Source organism: Pimephales promelas, chromosome 11 (genome assembly GCF_988280905.1).
Source record: "Pimephales promelas chromosome 11, fPimPro1.hap1.1, whole genome shotgun sequence".
In the NCBI taxonomy this organism is placed as follows: domain Eukaryota; kingdom Metazoa; phylum Chordata; class Actinopteri; order Cypriniformes; family Leuciscidae; genus Pimephales; species Pimephales promelas.
Genome location: NC_142779.1, coordinates 6,019,930 through 6,038,892, shown reverse-complemented (window position 1 = coordinate 6,038,892; position 18,963 = coordinate 6,019,930). Strand labels below are relative to the sequence as shown.

The following is an 18,963-nucleotide window of genomic DNA, read 5'->3' as shown; positions in this document are numbered from 1 at the left end:
AGAAATAAAAATATGTATTTTAAAATATGTCTATTTGTAATATTGTCATTGGGTTATAAATGACAGAGGTCTACTTGTATTTGATTTTGCAGACATTGTGTGATATGTGTAAAAATGAACGTTTCATGATACACTCAAAAATAAAGATTCTTCAGTGGGTTTATGGGCTATATGCACGCATAAGTTCCGCATTTGACGCAAGGATGCTCGTCCTTTTCCGGTTGCGGAGATTTAAGCGGAGGAAAACAGAGGAAAACGGGATTATGGCAGAGTCTTCAAAATTTACTGTCCTCCCGTCTTTGAAACGAAACGTAGCCTACATACTTTAGATGTAATTTTATGTTTATTTAATATAATTTTAAAAAGAAGCATAAACACAACGAGGGGTGTCTGTTTTATCTGTTTTGTGACTAACGTTTCTTTATTATAACCATGGAGTATAAAACTCAATGTAAATTCTCGGCATTGCATTGGACTCTGCGATCGGCGGAAGTTATCGAGCATCCTTAATCCTTCACCGGAAATACCGCCGTGCATAGAGCCCATTGGAGCACATTTTCACTGTATATGAGGTTCTTGAGTGTATCAGTGTTTCTCAACTTGTGTGTAGTGTAGACAAAGAAACGACGACAACAACAAAAAAACGTAATTCTAAATGTTTTTCTGATGCGAGACTTTTATTTTGAAAGACGTGGGTGAATATTACGAAATTAAAAGTCTCTCGCCTCATAAAAACGAGCTTAACTGTTCTAGACTTTAATGCTGTGCTCGATACGCTTATCAGGCTGTAAATTATGTAAATTATGGCATCAGCCAGTAAAGCCCTTCTAATTGTAACCTTTATTTTTAAGTGCCCATAGCTGTTTAAAAACATGTATTTCTATGTGTTTTTCCCTTAGTTATAATAGCCTATGATATTGGTTGCAAATAGTCCTACTAAGTACTAATCATTCTGTTCTGACATAAGATAATCTATAATGCTCAAAAGAAGAATAAATCAGATCTTATGCAACCTGTATTAAAATTATAGCATTAGGTGCTTTTAGCTTTGGGGCATGCCATGAAGTGGTTTTCATATTATTGTCCACAAGGCTTCTCTTCTCAGTATAATTTTGCACATTGAAGTGTGTGTGACTTTGCTTTTCCATGTCTTGAACAAGAATATAATGTTTGTGCTGTAAATCATGCATTTTTTTATACATTATTTACCTGTTGACTAATGAATTGATCTCATGTTGTCCGACTTTGTACAGTGTACTCTTTAAATCATGTGTCTCTCCAATATAACTATCTTGACTAAATTCAAAATTGTGACAGCATTTTTAAAATGCTTTATAATCAGTTAATTTCCCATATTATATACCTTTAATGAGGAGTACACTTTCAAAACAGCTGTCAAGCCCACAGGAACATTAACCAAACTTTGTCAGTTGCAGTTTTGAATGTCAGTTCATTCTTGATGTCCACATCACACACTGCTCATATTTGAGCACTGCTGTCTTTGTTCACCTACCGCTCACAGATTTCTTTCTTTAGATCATTTACAAGTGTGTTTCATACCAAAATCAAATTATCTGACCGTTTGTGTGACATCTTTGATACTGTTGTTGTTGTATGTAATTGAAAATGGATAAGAGGGCATTTATTTCAGTGCTTTTACAGGAAGTGCAAATGCAAGATGAATTGCAACCACTTGCATGGTTATTATCCGCCTATTTGCGTTTAAAGTGTCAATCTGACCATCATGTTACAGTCTGTTTGACTAAAGGTTGGTTATGTTTATCTTTTCCTTCCATTTCCCTTCTTTAAATTGTTTAAAATCATGCATTGAATGAATATGTAAAATGGTATTGTTGCTGTTTCAATATATGCTTTTGGAGACACCGTTATTATTATTTAAAGTTTTGTTAAGTTCTTTTTTTTTCCATAATGACTTTCTTTTTTTAACATAGACTATCTAGCTTTTTGTTTATTTTTCAAAAAGACATCAGAACTGTATTATCCATGCAGTGAAATAAAGGAAATGGAATAATGCAAATGCACCGACTGAACTGTTCTGTTTGGGAAACAAATGCTGCTTTTAAAGAAATTACAAAAAGAGTTAAAACGATAGTTCACCAAAAAAATCATCATTTACTCATTCTTAAGTTGTCCCAAACCTGTATTCATTTATTTTCTTCTACTGAACTCAAAAGAAGATATTTTGAGGAATAATGCGCAACCAAACAGTTGATGGCCCCATTGACTTCCATAGTATTTTTCCCATATAGAAGTCAATGGGAAGTCTATCAACTGATTGGTTACCAACAATCTTCAAAATATCTTAATTTGTGTTCAACAGAAGAAAGAGTAGGGGTGAAGGTGAGTAAATGACGACAGTAGGCTAGGCCTACTATTTTCATTTTTGGTGATGCTGTTGACAAAAGAGGAAACATTAAAAAAGGAAAGCCGTCAAGAAGAAAACAATGTTCCAAAAAAAATTCTGAAGATGCTTTTGATGTATTCATAAAAAATTGCGAGAGAACATTAATCTCTAATGACAAGTTATCTGAAAGCCGTGTCGTGTGTAATGCTACACTGCCACCGCTAGATGTCAGTAGAATCAACAGTTCCGCATCAGCGCTCAGTCTCGTGAAGACAGTCCTGCTGCATCCTGTCAGCGCGCGACTCAGACTCACACCGATCGTTCATGAGGACAGCGTTTCCCAATTATACACAAATAAACAGCTGTGGAAACTCTATTACACCCTGACAGGTGGTAAGTAGTAATTCAACATTTGCCTTTCCGCTGCGTTTAATATTGTTTAATATCAAGTGAAAATGAACCGAAAATCAACCGAAAATGAATGTAATCGCCTGTATTTTATTAAATTTGTTCGTTTGTAAAGCCAGGTCTTTCAAGTTTATAGTCTTCAATGACAGTCTAATTGTTCCTTCATATTAAATCTGTCGCTAATGCCAGGTGTAGTATAATTAATTACATTTTGAATGAGCATATTCAGCTGCTCAGTTCAAAGAATTATCCTCCATTTGCCTAATGTTGTTGATGGTCTTTTTTCATTAATGTCACGTCATTATTGTCATGTGTTTTAAATGTTATATATATATTTACACAATTTATCATTTACGATATGAAGTATATTTTCCCATGGACAATAGCAGTGAGTTTTCATGCAATAATTACACAAAATTCAGTACAACATTTTCTCATGCTTCTAAATAATATTTTATTAAATAAAAGTTTTTAAAGGAAACAGTCCTGTTCCGAATGTACATACTATGTACTTATTATTGCAATTACAATAACTGGTTATAACTAGGCATTAACCCTGAACATACCCCTAAACTTATATTACCCAGTACTTTCCTAGGCAAGTACAAGTGTCAGTGTTACAGTGTAATTGAGTACTGTGTAATAAAAAATAACCACATGTATTTGCTCTAGGTTTAGGATTGGGGTTTGGTGTAGGGTTAGCCGTATGTAATTATCCATAATTTATAGTTATTACTACAGTTATGTAATGTGTAACAAGGGCACTAAAATGAAGTGTTAACCAGGTAACAATATAGTATTTATAATCAAGTTTCGTCTTTTTTTAAAATAATTTCATTAAACATAATTTAGAAGATTAAATTGACATGCCCTGCTGAGATACCCAGAAAATCTGTTGTCTTCTGATTTCAGTGTCCAACCAGTGAACAAATTTAAAAGCCCAAAGGCCTCTCTATGGTTCCTAGTCACTCTCTGATCATGGGGAATGGTTCGATCAAAGCTTCTCGACTAGAGGAGACCTGCCTGTCCTCCGGTATAAAAGAAGCCCCTGTTTGGGAGTCTGTGGAGCCCCTGAAGATTAGGATCGCCCATCTGGAGGAAGAGTTGGCGCGGAGGGACCAGGAGTTTCGTGCACAGGAGAAGCGATTGCAGAGCCTTCAAAGGGAACTAGAGGCAAAAGTTTCCCAGATCGATAAGCTCCAGGATGCCATCGGGTATAACAGCCTCGGGCGCTCCCCGCCGGCACCGCTGAGGCACAGCCGCAGACTCCTGAGTGTGATCAACCAGGGCTCCACACGCTTTCACAGAGTGGCTGTGGAGGTGCATCGACGCCTTAAAGCTAAGGAGGGCGTTTCAGCCGAACCTACATCGAGGCACTTCTGTCATGACCACAGGGTCCATCACATCTCCACTGAGAGACCTCACATCCGCAAAGAGTCCAGGTGAGTGTGCGGAAACTGACTGCACCACTGGATTATTTGTTTCATTATGGAGTCACTTGGAAAGGTGGATATAGGAGTAAGGTTTAGCCAAGCCTTTGTAGTGTCTCCAACCCCAGAGCGGGCTTGAAAGCCTTGATTTCCATAACACACTCTGAAGGGGATGGAGTGGCTAAAGAGAACACAAACTGTGGGCTATTTGTATGCATGGACAGGAATCGTTACTGTTTTAATTAAACACGCTCTTGATGGCAGTCTACAAATCTCCAGCACTAATTCATTCATAAGATCCATTTGAGGTCAGTAGAGAGTTTCAGATGTGATAATGAGAATCAGCCATGGTATAGGTCTGAAGACGAAAAAGCATCTGAAACGGACATGTAAAATGTAGACGTTGTCCCCAAGTCAAGATTTTTCAGCCCTCCAAAAGAAAGAATGGAAAATAGGGTTTGTTATCCAAGAATTAAAATTCCCCCAAATTAAATCTATTTACACATTTATACATTACACATATAATTCCAAACGTATACTGTTTTTCTTTTCTATAAAAGAATAAGAGTACTCTAAGTAGAAATACATTTTTCACTGCATTTTAAGTCATATGATGGCTTTGTGTGAGGAACAGACCAAAACTGAGTAAGAATTAATACGAATAGGAATTGTGTAGAAATGAATTTCCTCCGCCTAATCATGTAGTTTCGTTCGAAATTAAACATATGCTGCCATATAATATTTAGACATTCAAGCACCAGATTTGAATTTTTTCCTTAAGTTGATTTCAGTGTAGTCTGCTTCTCACACGAGGGTTGAGAACGCTTGAAATGTAAAGCATGTATCATTGCGCTTTATACATTACAGATTGTTTCAAAGCAGCTTCATTGTGATAAACAGGAAAAAACAATCAATCATGCAAACTTCAAATATGAGGCAAACTCTAATTTTGCTTTAAAGCAACTCTAAAAAGACAATAGTGTCATTATTGAGCTGTATTCACTTTGAGTCAGTTCAGTGTTGATTCAATTTAGTTCAATAACAGTGTCGATGTTGCAAAATTCGTAAATTATGAAACAGTCTATCATGAATTTTGATAGATAGATAGATAGATAGATAGATAGATAGATAGATAGATAGATAGATAGATAGATAGATAGATAGATAGATAGATAGATAGATAGATAGATAGATAGATAGATAGATAGATAGATGTAAACTCTTTTTGCTTCTTCTCCTGTAGCACTAAGAAACTGATCAATGAAGCCATCATGAACAATGACTTTCTGAAGAAGCTGGAGCCTCAGCACACTCGAGAGATGGTGGACTGCATGTACGAGAAAATCTACCCGGCTGAGCAGCTGGTTATTCAGGAAGGAGAGCCGGGGAACTACCTCTATGTGCTTGCTGGTAAACTCCAGATGTTTTTGTTACCTGCTTTTCATACTTTTGTGTTTTTGAAGTCAAAATATTTCACTGTACTCCATTGTTTTATATATATTTTTCTCTGATTTGATTATCTCTGTTTAGAGGGTTTATTAGAGGTCATTCAAAATGGAAAGCTCCTGGGTCAGATGCGTCCTGGGACGGCCTTTGGAGAGTTGGCCATTCTCTATAACTGTAAAAGAACAGCCACAGTCAAAGGTGTGTGTGTGTGTGTTCCTGTTTTGGTGTATTTTTGTGTTTAAACTAATAGATAATGCATTAAGATTATGCATTAAGATAATAATACAAAAATTGTATGAGTAAAAAAGTCATTTTTAATTATTATTATGGACTGACCTATTCCTTTAAGGATAATTAATTCCTCATTTATTTATTTTTTCAGTAAAATGATTTTGCTTCCGTTACCTAAAAACTGATAGGTGATTTTTAAAAAAAATAAAACATTTACTTTTTACTTAATACAAGTCCAAAGCATTACATTTAAATGTAGTCTGCAAAAAAAAAAAAGGGTTATATCAAACATGACCTTTTTTCTATTATTGTTGACCCACTTTTATTGTAAACATTGGATTTGTGTCATAGTTATAGATGTGTGAAGTGGAACTGATTGCTTTTCATTAGCTGTGACTCAGTCCCACATCTGGGCTCTGGACCGGCAGACGTTCCAGTCCATCATGATGAGATCCACTCAGGCCAGACATGAGGAATACTTCAGCTTCCTGCGCAGGTACATTCATGCCACTAACATTTGTGCATATTTATCAGTTATCAACTTCACACACTCTAACAAACACACTTCTCTGCTTGGCTGCTTCAACACACATTCAGCGCTAGATCTAGTCACAAATGCGTATCAGTGCATCATAATTTGACGTAAAAATGTAACTGTTAAAATAATGTTGGTTGGTGAAAGGTGAAACTTTTTTTTTTAGTGTGTCTTTGTTGAAGGATCTACCAGAGGAGAAACTTGCCAAAATTATTGACTGTCTAGAAGTTGTAAGTTTTCATCATTTTATTGTGTCTATAGCATTGTCATTTGTTGGTAATGCATATTTATTTCTGAAATGAAATAACCAAATCATATTCATGTTTCAATCTTTTTCAGGATTATTTTGACAAAGGAGAGTACATTATTCGTGAGGGCGAGGAAGGAAACACTTTCTTTATCATTGCTAAAGGAGAGGTATGCATTTTTGCAAGTATTAATGTACAGTATATGAAGAGTTCAGATGCAAAAGCCTCTAAATGCCATTTGAAATTTTCTTCTTTAATGATGATTTTTATCAAACTTGTATATTTAAGTTCAGCAATTTCACTTAAATAACAATTAATAGGTAATTATCATTGCCATTTAAGTGAAATTACTGAACTTAAATATACAAGCTTGATAAAAATCATCATTAAAGAAGAAAATTTCAAATGGCATTTAGAGGCTTTTGCATCTGAACTCTTCATATATAACCCATTAAATAGTATTTTATATTATTTTTATTATATATATATATATATACAGTATATATATATATATATATATATATATATATATATATATATTATTAAATATTATTTTTGTAGCATTGTGAAATCTATCTGTTTGCCAACATGAATATGCCTCTGGGAGTCAGCTGACACACGGCCCCAATGAACTAATGCTTAAATAGGAGTCTATGGCAGAGACCTGTACCATTGATTGCAATGGAGTAAAGATTGATGTTAATTGAATAAGAGACTTGAGATTAATAATTTTGAGACCCACCCAGAAGCCATAATTTACTAGTACAGAGAAAGCGTTGTCGGGATAGTTCCGGTTCACGTGGCTATACGCCGAAGCGAAAAAAATCTGTATTATAAACTAGAAAACATACAAACAAGAAGTAAAATGTCCAGTAAGATGTTTTTGTGTGTTCTTTTCCAGGTGTCTGTAACACAGACTACAGAGGGCTTTTCAGAACCACAGGAGATTAAGACTCTTGGAGTGGGTGATTACTTTGGGGAAAAGGCTCTCATAAGGTTTGGAGAGGGTATCATTGTGAAGTGTTTTTAACAATTTTGAACACATCCAACAATGACTCCTTTGTGATTGTGGACTTCCTGTAGGCCAGGAAAAAGATTAATTATATACTGTATCTCTACAATGTCCACAGATTGTTTGCTAAGAGCTGTAAGAAACAGAGATTCTGTAGGAGTGGATGTGGGAGGTGGAATGTCAGTCATCTGAAAAGATGTTCATTCTCAATGTACCATTGTTGATCGGCTCACATGGGCTTCTTAGACACAGGAGAGCCACTTGTCATTTTCACTAATTTGTAATAATGATTTTGATACATTTAAAGCTGAGATGAAACGCTCTCAAAATGGAACAAGCAAATGTTTTTCTGGATGTTTTCAGTCACTGTTTATTTATATACTGTACTATATAATCTCCAAGCTGCACAACATCATTACATATGTCTTATAATTCCATTTCAGTGAGGATGTCCGCTCGGCTAATATCATTGCAAAAGAAAATGACACACAGTGTTTGGTGGTAGATAGAGAGTAAGTGATGTTTCTTCCACACTAACAAGTAGGGTTGACACCATATCATAATTTGATTATCACACATATTGTAAATTGGCCATACCAATTTTAAGACTACATAAAAAAATAACCTAATAGGTTATTAAACATCCTGTGTTATTTAAAACAAAAAATCTAATATAAATACCAGCCTTCAGGTATTTCTTAATTAGGCATATCTTGTTTCAGATTTTTCAAATAATTATCAAAGAAAACAGTTTATTTTACAGTAATAAAATAAAAGAACAAAAACAAAAAACTAGAAATATAACAAATAAAACAATAAAAGAGAGGTACAAATTAAGTGAGAAAATACAAATCAAATGTAACCAAATTAAAAATTATCAATATATAGTAATAAAATGATTTTTAAATAGATGAAATTGTCATTGTTATAACTCTAGTGCATACATGCCACTAAGAAATTGGTGGTTGTCTGGTATAACTTTAAAATAATAATTGTGTAGCTTTTTACAGCTTTTAAATTAGTCTTAATTACTAATAATACTGTCAAACCTTTTTATTTTAATATAGACTACTGCTACATCCCTACTAACAACATACAATGAAAAGAAATGGGTATAGGATTTACTTTGAAACAAGTTTCCCTAAAAAAAATTAAACTGTAATCTTTGTTTTATTTACAACTTTAAAAAAAATACATTTTCACAGCATACTATTACTCTACCTATGACTAAAACAGTTACTATCACTTTCTCAGTAACTTCAATCAGATGGTGGGAACCTACGAGGAGCTGCAAGCCTATCTGAGGGAGTATGTGGAGCAGCTTTCTCTGAGTGATGAGATGAGGAATGCCATGTAAGAACACAACTAATGGAAACAGACACAGCTAACTACTGTAGGCATGCTCCATTCCTGTATGTGACAGTCACAATCATTTCCCCACAGGCCTCAGTCGCCTCTTTACGAACGCTCTCCAGAGGCAGCAGAGTTCAGGAGGCTGAAGGAGAAAGCTGCTGGTCTGTCCAGTTACTCGTTCATGAAAGAACTTCAAGTGGTGGCCACACTCGGGATGGGAGGCTTTGGACGAGTGGAGCTGGTTAGATTTCATTTATACAGCATATTCATTCTGATGCATGAATATACCTAGTAAAAAGTTTTGCACCAGTGGCATGTAAAACAAAAAAAGTTTTATATTATTTATTGCATGCATTTTGTGTCTTAGGTCAAGCTTAAAGATTCAGAAGATACTGCATTTGCTTTAAAGTGTATTAAGAAAAAGCACATTGTGGACACCAGGCAGCAGGAGCACATTTATTCAGAAAAGGACATCCTCCAACAGACCCGTTCTAACTTTATTGTCAGGTCAGTCTAATGAGCATATCTTTCCTGCTGCATACTGACGTATTGTAATTGGAGAAGTGTAAACACACAGGAATAATTGTACAATTTAGATTCATATAATCTTCAAGAGTGATGAATGAATCTGTACACAGACTGGGCTCAAGAACAAGACTTAAAGGAGTAGTTCACTTTTAAAAAAACTTTTGCTGATAATTTACTCACTCCCATGTCATCCAAGATGTCCATGTCTCTCTTTCTTCAGTCGAAAAGAAATGAAGGTTTTTGATGAAAACATTCCAGGATTTTTCTCCATATAATGGACTTCAATGGGGTCCAAATGAGAGTTTCAGTGCAAACTGTTCAAAGGGCGTTAAATGATTTTAGACGATGAATAAGGGTCTTATCAAGCGAAACGATCACTCATTTAAAAAATAAATGAGAAAGTTTAAGTTTTATAAGCTCAAATGCTCGCCATGCTCTGTTCTGTGATGCGCGTTCGTGACTGTCCTGTTCGAACTCGTTTATCAAAATGAACGAATCTTTTCCCGAGTCAACTCGTTCATTTAGTTCGTTGAATGAACCAATTTGAGCTAATAAAACTTAAACTTTGTTATTTTTTTAACAAATAAGTGATCGTTTCGCTTGATAAGACCCTTATTTATCATCTGAAATAGTTTAAAGCCATTTGAACAGTTTGCAGTTTACACAGAAACTGTCTTTTGGACCTTGAACCATTTGGTTCCCATTGAAATCCATTATGTGGAGAAAAATCCTGGAATGTTTTCATAAAAACCCTTAATTTCTTTTCAACTGAAGAAAGAGAGACATGGATATCTTGGATGACATGGGGGTGAGTAAATTATCAGCAAAAGTTTTTTTTAAAAGTGAACTACTCCTTTAAGTTCCGCCTGAAGCCGGCCACTAAATTAATTAATTAGTTAATCAATATAATGGACTGAATGAATCGCTTGCTGCTAGACCGCAAAACCGGTGGGAGAAACCTATGTAAACAGACTGTTGTTTTCTGTTTGTTAATTAAGATCTGATGGATGAACTTGTACTTTGATTAGACTTGTTTATTAGATAATGTTATGTCAATTATGATAAGACTTTCCGGTGTTTTGGAAGCTGGCAACTTTGATATTTATTTCAGTCACTGTCACTAGGGCTACAGACACTATATTTATGGCTATCATAGCTGTACATAGAAGATGGCCAAATAGAAAATGGTCTTGACTTTGATTATCTGTTCATGCAGGGGTCAATGACATGATATATATATATATATATGAAGAGTTCAGATGCAAAAGCCTCTAAATGCCATTTGAAATTTTCTTCTTTAATGATGATTTTTATCAAACTTGTATATTTAAGTTCAGTAATTTCACTTAAATAGCAATTAATAGGTAATCTTCATTGCCATTTAAGTGAAATTATTGAACTTAAATATACAAGTTTGATAAAAATCATCATTAAAAAAAGAAAATTTCAAATAGCATTTAGAGGCTTTTGCATCTGAACTCTTCATATATATATAATTGTTTGCCAAATCTGATGTTTTTAACCCCCCCATAAAAAAATATGCCTATGATGAAATTTTTATAGCCATTAAAATAAACCTGTTGAAAATGATATAAAATCTTTCAACACTGGTACAATTCTAGAAACTTGGCACATGTGTTTTAAACCAAAGGATTTGTCCTTTTCTGTTTTTTTTTTCCACAAGATTGGAACCGAGTGTGCTAAATGCATGATTAAATCTGCATTCAATCTAACATTAAACCTGAAATATGTCGTTTAGCAGACACTTTTATCCAAAGCGACTGGAGACCACAGTGGTGTCAGAGCTCAGTAACCTGCTCCATTCCTTCAAACAATGTGGTTGAGCGGACAGAGTCATACTGACACACTAGACATTTATCTTATATCTGTCACAGTGGTCTCATCTGTATCAGAAAAGGGGCTTCTACTTTGCATGTTTCTAGGACACTCCTCAGGGAATTTCGACCCATGCTTATATTCCTGTCTGAGTGTGTGCTCTAGCTCATTTTATTGCCTCTCTGGCATTTGTGGACGAAAAGCACAGCTTTACATGCAAGTCTGGTTCTCTATGAAAGCTAGCAGTAAGAAATGCTAAAGAGACACTAATCGAGTGTGTCAGGCTGCCCTTGTGTGTTTCAGGTTGTTCCGGACTTTCCGGGATGATAAGTATGTCTACATGCTGCTTGAGGTTTGCTTGGGAGGAGAGCTATGGAGTGTGCTAAGGGACATGTGAGTGTAGGTTGTTTTGACACTGTGCATGTTGCCTATCACAGCCCACCGTCTTTGATAAACATTTATTTTGATCACTTACACGGTTATTATTGACTTATCACTAATTGATCCATAGCTGATAATAGATGTAGAATACGTAAGTCTCTTAATTTACAGTAGGACTTCATGATGTTTTCATTTTATTTAGGAGTTGCTTTGACGAGCACACTGCCCGTTTCTGTACTGGATGTGTGCTGGAAGCTTTTGATTACCTGCACAGCAGAGGCATCGTGTACCGAGACCTGAAGCCAGAGAATCTTCTTCTGGACGGGGAAGGCTATGTCAAAATGGTCATTTTACATACATCACTAAGTACCTAGGTAAAAGGTCCAAATGTCTGAGGCCACATTAAAAATGTTTTAATGTGGTAATAAAAATTAAAGCAAAAAATGTCAGATTTTTCACTTTTTCAAGGCTTCAAAGCCAGTGATGGTCTTATTATTGGGATATACTAGGGTCCGTGGCTCTACCGTTGGAGAAAGGATAACGGCTAACTTGGATCACGTGTGATAACCAATCACATTGCAGCATTGATCAGAGAGTTGTGAAGTATAAACTCTAAAAAATGAATTAATCCAAAACGAACGTTTAAGAGCAAGCATGTTGAAGATTAGCCCATGGGCTGTCGATTCATAAAATAATACCACAGCGTTTTTTTTTTTTTTTTTTTTGCTAACCTTGCAGGCTTGCTTTCAAGTTGCTTTGTCGCTGCTTTTAACTCATTTGTAACTGATCATGTGACAGTACAGACAGTAAGATGTTTTAACTTCTACTGAAAAACAAGATGCTCTTTGGATCGTTCTCAAATAATTCTGGAGAACATTATCATCAGGTTTTACATAACAAAAAACAAACAAAAAAATGTATTTAATATTTTCAATTAAACTTTTCATGCAGATATGATCATATAATTTGTGATTATTTGTAATACAATCATTTTCACTAGTGGTCTCAGACTTTTGTTCCTCACTCTGTATGGGAGTCTGGAATATGTAGCGATGTCTCAGACTTACACTTGTTTTGTTTTTTTTTGTTTTTTTTTCCAGACTGATTTTGGCTTTGCCAAAAAGATCGGACTAGGTAAAAAGACTTGGACGTTCTGTGGCACTCCTGAGTACGTGGCTCCTGAGGTCATCATGAATAAGGGTCATGACTTTGGAGCTGACTGCTGGTCCATGGGCATCCTTATCTTTGAGCTCCTAATGGGCAGGTAATCGTGTGTATTTCATATCATGTGTTTCATCCACAAAATGGACTGAGTTTGTAGGCTGACTTCACAAAAATGGAAATATTGAGGAAAAAAAAAATCAATTTTAAAGCAATTTCTGGTTCAACCAAAGCTGTGACGGACAAACAATTGAAAGTTTTTGGTAGAAGTATTCTATTTGGTGCCACCAGGGCACATTTCACCTTTAAAGAGCACAGATTTCCCAGACCTTCAGAGAATCGGTTCTGTTGCTGAATTGGCATGGCCTTCCCTGTTCAAGATGCGTTTTATAAAGGGCAGGGCTCCCTTGACCAGAGCAAATGGTCCTCTTGTGAAATTAGCCATCATGGCTTTCACTGTGCACTCTGTTGCCTCAAGCTTCAGTCAGCATCACCATGACAACTGAGTATTGGGGATGGGACTAATATATGCAGTTGCAGTGTGATTAACCAGCTGGATGAAATCTTTATGACGTAATGCCACTTGAAGTTTACATCTTCTCAAAGCTTACTGATGCATACTGTTAGCTGAGCTCATTTATTTACATTCTTGTGCAGAGTTGCGTTATGCATTTTGCGTTAACACGTCCTTTGATTGTGTTTGTCTGCGTTGTCTTTGTCTATGTTGTGCTTGAACATATGGCTCTGTCTTTGTTTGTGTTGGCCACGTGCTCCTCTGTTCCTGCCTCCTTGTTTCCCTGTACTACGTTTGTCTGAGTGTTGTCACCTGTTTTTCATGTTCTCTGCTCCCTTGTTTGAGTCCTCAATTACCTGAGTGTGTTCATCTGTTCCTTGTCTAAGTGTTGTCACCTGTTCCTCTTGTTCTTAGCTCCCTTTATACGTGTGCTCTTTCCCTCATGTGTTACCAGTTCGTTATATATGTGCTACTGTGTCACATAGTTTGTTTCTTCTTACCAAAGTCATTAGTGTTTCCCATTGTGCTCTGCCATTACTACTCCCCAGCCTACAGTCATCTTGTGCTTGTAACAACTGTCATTGTGTCTCAACCCTGCCTAATGTCTGGACTATTCCCCTATCCCACCACATCTTGTTATCTGTCTACTGTTTGTCAATAAACCTGTCATCACTCGTTCTGCATTTGAGACCTCCTTGACACACCCGTGACAGTTCGAAATAACATCTCCCACACGACTGTCAGCCCTCCGTTCACAGGCTCTGATCCGATCAGGATCTACACTATGGTTCTTCATGGGATAGAGAAGGTGGACATTCCCAAGAGGATCAGCAAGCGTCCAGAGGATCTCATACGGAGACTTTGCAAGTATGTTTCTCTCGTTCTGACACTTTTGTCAAACTCATCTCAAATATGTCTTTGAATCTTTGAATTTCATCTTTGAATTTTAATGAGAATGAAAGCGAGGCTGTGAGGGATAGACATGCATCTTTTCAATGGGCTGTACTGTTATTTAATGTGTTTTCGGATTGTTCTGCTCATGAAACACTGGAAAAATATCTTTCCAAGAAAATTCAGTTGACAAAAAAACTCCCGACAATGTAAGCTGTGGAAAATTTTAAGTAATCTAGCAGCTTTATTCAGCTTTTTACAGCGGGTGCCATTGGAAACACGGTAAGTCTATCCCTCACAGCCTCACTTTCATACCTGTCATGGCGCTGCTCTGAATAAGGTCTATACGCAGCAGTTTGCTGACCAGAGGTTTTGTAAACACATAATAGCACATTACTGTGCATTTCTTTTGAAACGTTTTGTAATGTATTTAAATGTATTTGTATTGTGAGATTACATTTATTATTATTTTAACTTTAAATGTAATATCGAATGTTCTAATCAAGTACTTGTGCTTTTCTATGTTAGTCAACACAAAGAAGTGTACTTAAATGGTTATAAAAATATGATTTAATATGTAAAGTATAACATTTAATATGCCATTTTTTTTTACAAAGTGCACTTTTTAAAAGTGTATTTAAGTGTGTTAAGAATTAATATGGTCATAAAAAAAGCACATTTAAGTGGCAAGTTATCTACAAGTATAGTTTCTTAAATATATACTTTTAAGATTTAAACTACACTACAAGTGCCCATTCAGTACAATTAGGCACATCTTTTTCATGCGAGTATTTATAAACCACATCCCTCTTTGTCCACCAATTTTAATGAATTCTTTCTGAGCCTGTCGCACTAGATTGCTAATTTGAAGCATATGTGCGATGCTACCATAGAAGTTGGCATAACATACAGTAGACTTCTTGACTGGAGTGTGCTATTGGTGCCTTTATATGCTGCCTATGTAGGGAGCTTACCAGAGCCTCTGTCATCATATCCTCCAGACATGCTTTCACTTCAGATTTGATCATCTGTACAGATTGTAATCAAGAATGAAATAGGATTAGATGTTCGCTGTGATTGCAGCATGTCCTGTTTTTGCCAAGTTAGACAAGTTCCTGGGTCAACATTCCTGTCCTAAAATCAAAGGGAAATGGTATGATGTAGAAGCACCAAACCCTAACCCTAACTTGACAAACTGTAAACTTCTCAAATCTGATTAGTTGATTAGAAGGTTTGTATCAGGATCAAAAAATGTTGCACTTGATGAAATCAGATTCTGAATATGTGTCCGTATCATGTGTCCCTGTCAATGTATGTTATATTTATAGTTGTGACTTTTTCTTTTGCTTGGCCTGTATGAGAACTGTCAGAAACTCACTCATCTTCCTCACTGTGTCCAGACTCAATCCAGCAGAACGGCTTGGGAATAAAAAGAATGGGATCGTTGACATCAAGAAACACAAGTAGGTCAATTCACAAGTTCGTATGATCATATAATCATTTGGAAAATATAGTTAAACAGGTTAGGTGCGCTGTCCTTGGTTAACAGACACTATACAAGTGAAGATTAAATACAATTAAGTGTACTTATTTATTGAGTAAATAGTGACTTATTTATTTTGTTTCATTAGATTTAGTGTCATAACTCCGTCTTTGTAGCCAATGATATGAATCCACCAATCCTGCCCGTACATTTTTGTAACTTTAACTTTAACTTTATAATTAACTTGTACACTGCAGGCCTTACACTCTCATATATTCTCATGTAAGTGTTTCATTTTTCAGCATTAAAGGACATTAGACCCACTCGGGAGTAGACTGAACCGCCGATCCATGTGTCTGATCACGGGTAGTGCATTGTTGAGTCTGTTTTGCTACTGGTCTGTTCGCTCTTTTGTATGTCACAGCACAATGGGTAGCTGAGCTAGCCTGCCAAATCAGCCTCAATGCATTCACTGGGGGAGCAATTAGTGACCAAAATGAGACGCACAGCTGTTTCCATCTTCCACAGCGCAGTGAAGCCGTAGACAGCAAGGTGAAGCGCTGGGCCCATCCGTTAACAGTCACACGACACGAGTGATAGCGCCTACAGTGCGTGTGCACTGATGATGCTCACTGGGACTCACCACACTTATTGTGACACTAACTCTGTGTGTTTTTACTAAGAAGCTGTTTTTTTATATTCATTATGCTTGAGTATTCTTATCACACAGGGGTGATTCAGGTAACGAACACACAAAGAGCTCAACATCATTTGTATTATGTCACTAAATTATGTTCAGAGCATTATGCAAATGAAGGCGCATGCTCTTGATACAGGCATGAATATGCATGTGCAGGTAACAATGTGTAGTCAGACGAGTAAGAACTGAGATATAAAACTGTTCAAAAGTCATATCATTTTTACAAATAAAAGCCCCGCAAGGACACATTAAATTGGTCAAAAGGGAAAGTGAAGACATTTAAAATCAATGTCTTAACACTGAATGTTTTAGAAATGTTTCTTGAGCAGCGTATCAGCATAGAATGATTTGAGAAGGATCATTTCAGCTTTGCGTCACAGGAATACATTACATTTTAAAATACAGTAAAATACTGATGTATTTACAGTACCGATATTTTTAATCAAATCAATTCAGTCTTGGTGAGCTTCTTTCAAAAAATCTCATTGACCCCATGGCCTGTTAAACTTTAAAGGTCAGTGAGAGTGTGGAAATGGGCATTTTCATTTTCTAACAATAATGGTGGACCACAGGGGAAAGAAAAATAGTTCCCTTGAAACATTTTCTCACTTCAAGGAAAGTGACAGATGAGGCTGAGGATGTGTGCAGATTCTGTTACTGCACTGTGGAGCTTTAGTTTGTTCCACTGTTTTCTCACAGGTGGTTTCAAGGCTTCAACTGGGAGGGACTCAGAAGGCGGAAGCTGACGTCTCCTCTGAGGAGAGAGGTGAAGCATCGCTCCAACAGATTTTAGGCTGTATCCCAAATCACGTACTCTCTTGAGTAGGTGCTTATTTTGAATAAGTAGTAACTTTGCAAACTCTAAAATGTAAGTTATACTGTATGAATGCAATCCGGACGTACTGTATTCGCCATGTTGTCATTATCATGTCAGTTGTGTCGCTTCCCGGACATTCATAAATCCTCTCCCATGGCCTCGTGGGATAGTAAAGTGTCCATTCAGAATCTCGCCAGAAATAGTACGTCATCCAGGGACTTTTTACTGAGAATTCGGACACTACTTCTGTCACATAATTGTTTTGCCTCCTATTCAATAGGGAAATTTGCAATTTAGGATGCAGCCAATGTTTTTACATATGCCTTGAGAAATGAAAGCCAGTTATCCTAAACTTGTGGTATTTTCCAGCTAACGGGACCTCTGGATCACAGCCATTTCGACATGTTTCCCCCTGAGCTTGAGGAGCCTCCAGATGAATTATCAGGCTGGGATAAAGACTTCTGAAAACACGCTGTTTCTACGAGCTTGTTCTGCAGAGCATCGCTGTGCTCTAAACTAACTATTTTCAGACCGCTTCACTGACCAGTTTGCCTTTATAAGTGAGCAAAGGCTCAAAGACGATGTAATATACTGTAAAGTGATGTTGGACAGTGTCTGGACTGGAGATGTCTCAGTATTACCTCAATGTGCTTTATGGAGCATTGTGCAACCTACTGACTTGTTCAGATGGACAAGAATCTTGTTAAATCTCATTTTACAAAGTGAAAGGATGTTGCAGTGATCTCTCATTATATAGATTAATCACTGATGCCTTAAGTCAGCCTATTTGTGACATTTACACTTCATTTTTAAGACCTAATTTGTCATTAAGTCACTGACAGATCAGTCAGATGTGTTTGAATATGATTCATTGTGTAATCATTCGGCCGGTACTTCACGTGCACAACTAAAATTTTAAGAAGCTGCTTTTATACTCACTCCTGACCGTTTTATTTTTCTCCTTGGAATTTGGTGTCGAGTTGGATATGGCTTAAAACGTGATGTTGTCAAGAGAAAAAAAATGGATGTAATAAATAACCATAATCGTTTTTGGAAACTCAAATTCATCCCTTTGTTTGAAAAAAAAAATTGATTATCATAGTAATGTTGAAAAAAATATGAAAAAAAGTATTTTGCTAATGTTGGATGTAAAGCAGAGCCACAATGACAACATGAAAAATGGGCCTCATATTTTACAATATAGTTACTTTATACATTTTGATGAAAAAATCCTTTCTTTAAATTCTAACTTTATAACAATATTTCATGTACAAATGTAAATAATTTATTTTCTGTTCTACTTATTGTGGTTTATCTAAATTAGTGTATTTCATTCTTTGGATCAGAGTCTAGATATTTCACTAATGAGAAAAACAACACTGTCATCTACTGGTAAAAACCTGCAAGCACAAGCAAAAGAGACTTCTCTAATGTGTTTCTAAGTAATCCGTGTTCATAAAGGTTGCGCAGATGGACACTTAAAAGATGTAGTACCCTACACACGATTTTGTACATTGCATGCTGGTCTTCCAGACTTAGACTTGCGCAGATTCTGTGGCATGTGCTTTTCTAACATAAGAGAGAATGGTAGGATGAATAATAAAATATTCTCTCAGAACACTGA

At 36.2% G+C, this 18,963-nt stretch overlaps 1 protein-coding gene across 2 annotated transcripts; it reads left to right on the top strand.

The window, feature by feature from the left end:
• Positions 1-2,511: 2,511 nt before the first annotated feature.
• Positions 2,512-18,396, top strand: prkg2l (protein kinase cGMP-dependent 2, like). Of its 2 annotated transcripts, none has more exons than XM_039671633.2 (19): positions 2,512-2,758; positions 3,686-4,215; positions 5,447-5,613; positions 5,734-5,847; positions 6,271-6,376; positions 6,582-6,645; positions 6,755-6,832; positions 7,565-7,659; positions 8,119-8,187; positions 8,930-9,028; positions 9,119-9,269; positions 9,396-9,535; positions 11,696-11,785; positions 11,976-12,117; positions 12,874-13,037; positions 14,193-14,315; positions 15,740-15,802; positions 17,222-17,288; positions 17,709-18,396. In XM_039671633.2, the coding sequence occupies exons 2-19, from the start codon at positions 3,728-3,730 to the stop codon at positions 17,802-17,804; spliced, it is 2,316 nt and encodes a 771-aa protein (XP_039527567.2). In that variant the 5' UTR covers positions 2,512-2,758; positions 3,686-3,727; the 3' UTR covers positions 17,805-18,396. The 2 variants fall into 2 exon arrangements, with proteins under 2 accessions (XP_039527567.2, XP_039527568.2); XM_039671634.2 differs by having other exon boundaries at positions 17,222-17,344; positions 17,709-17,790.
• Positions 18,397-18,963: the final 567 nt, after the last annotated feature.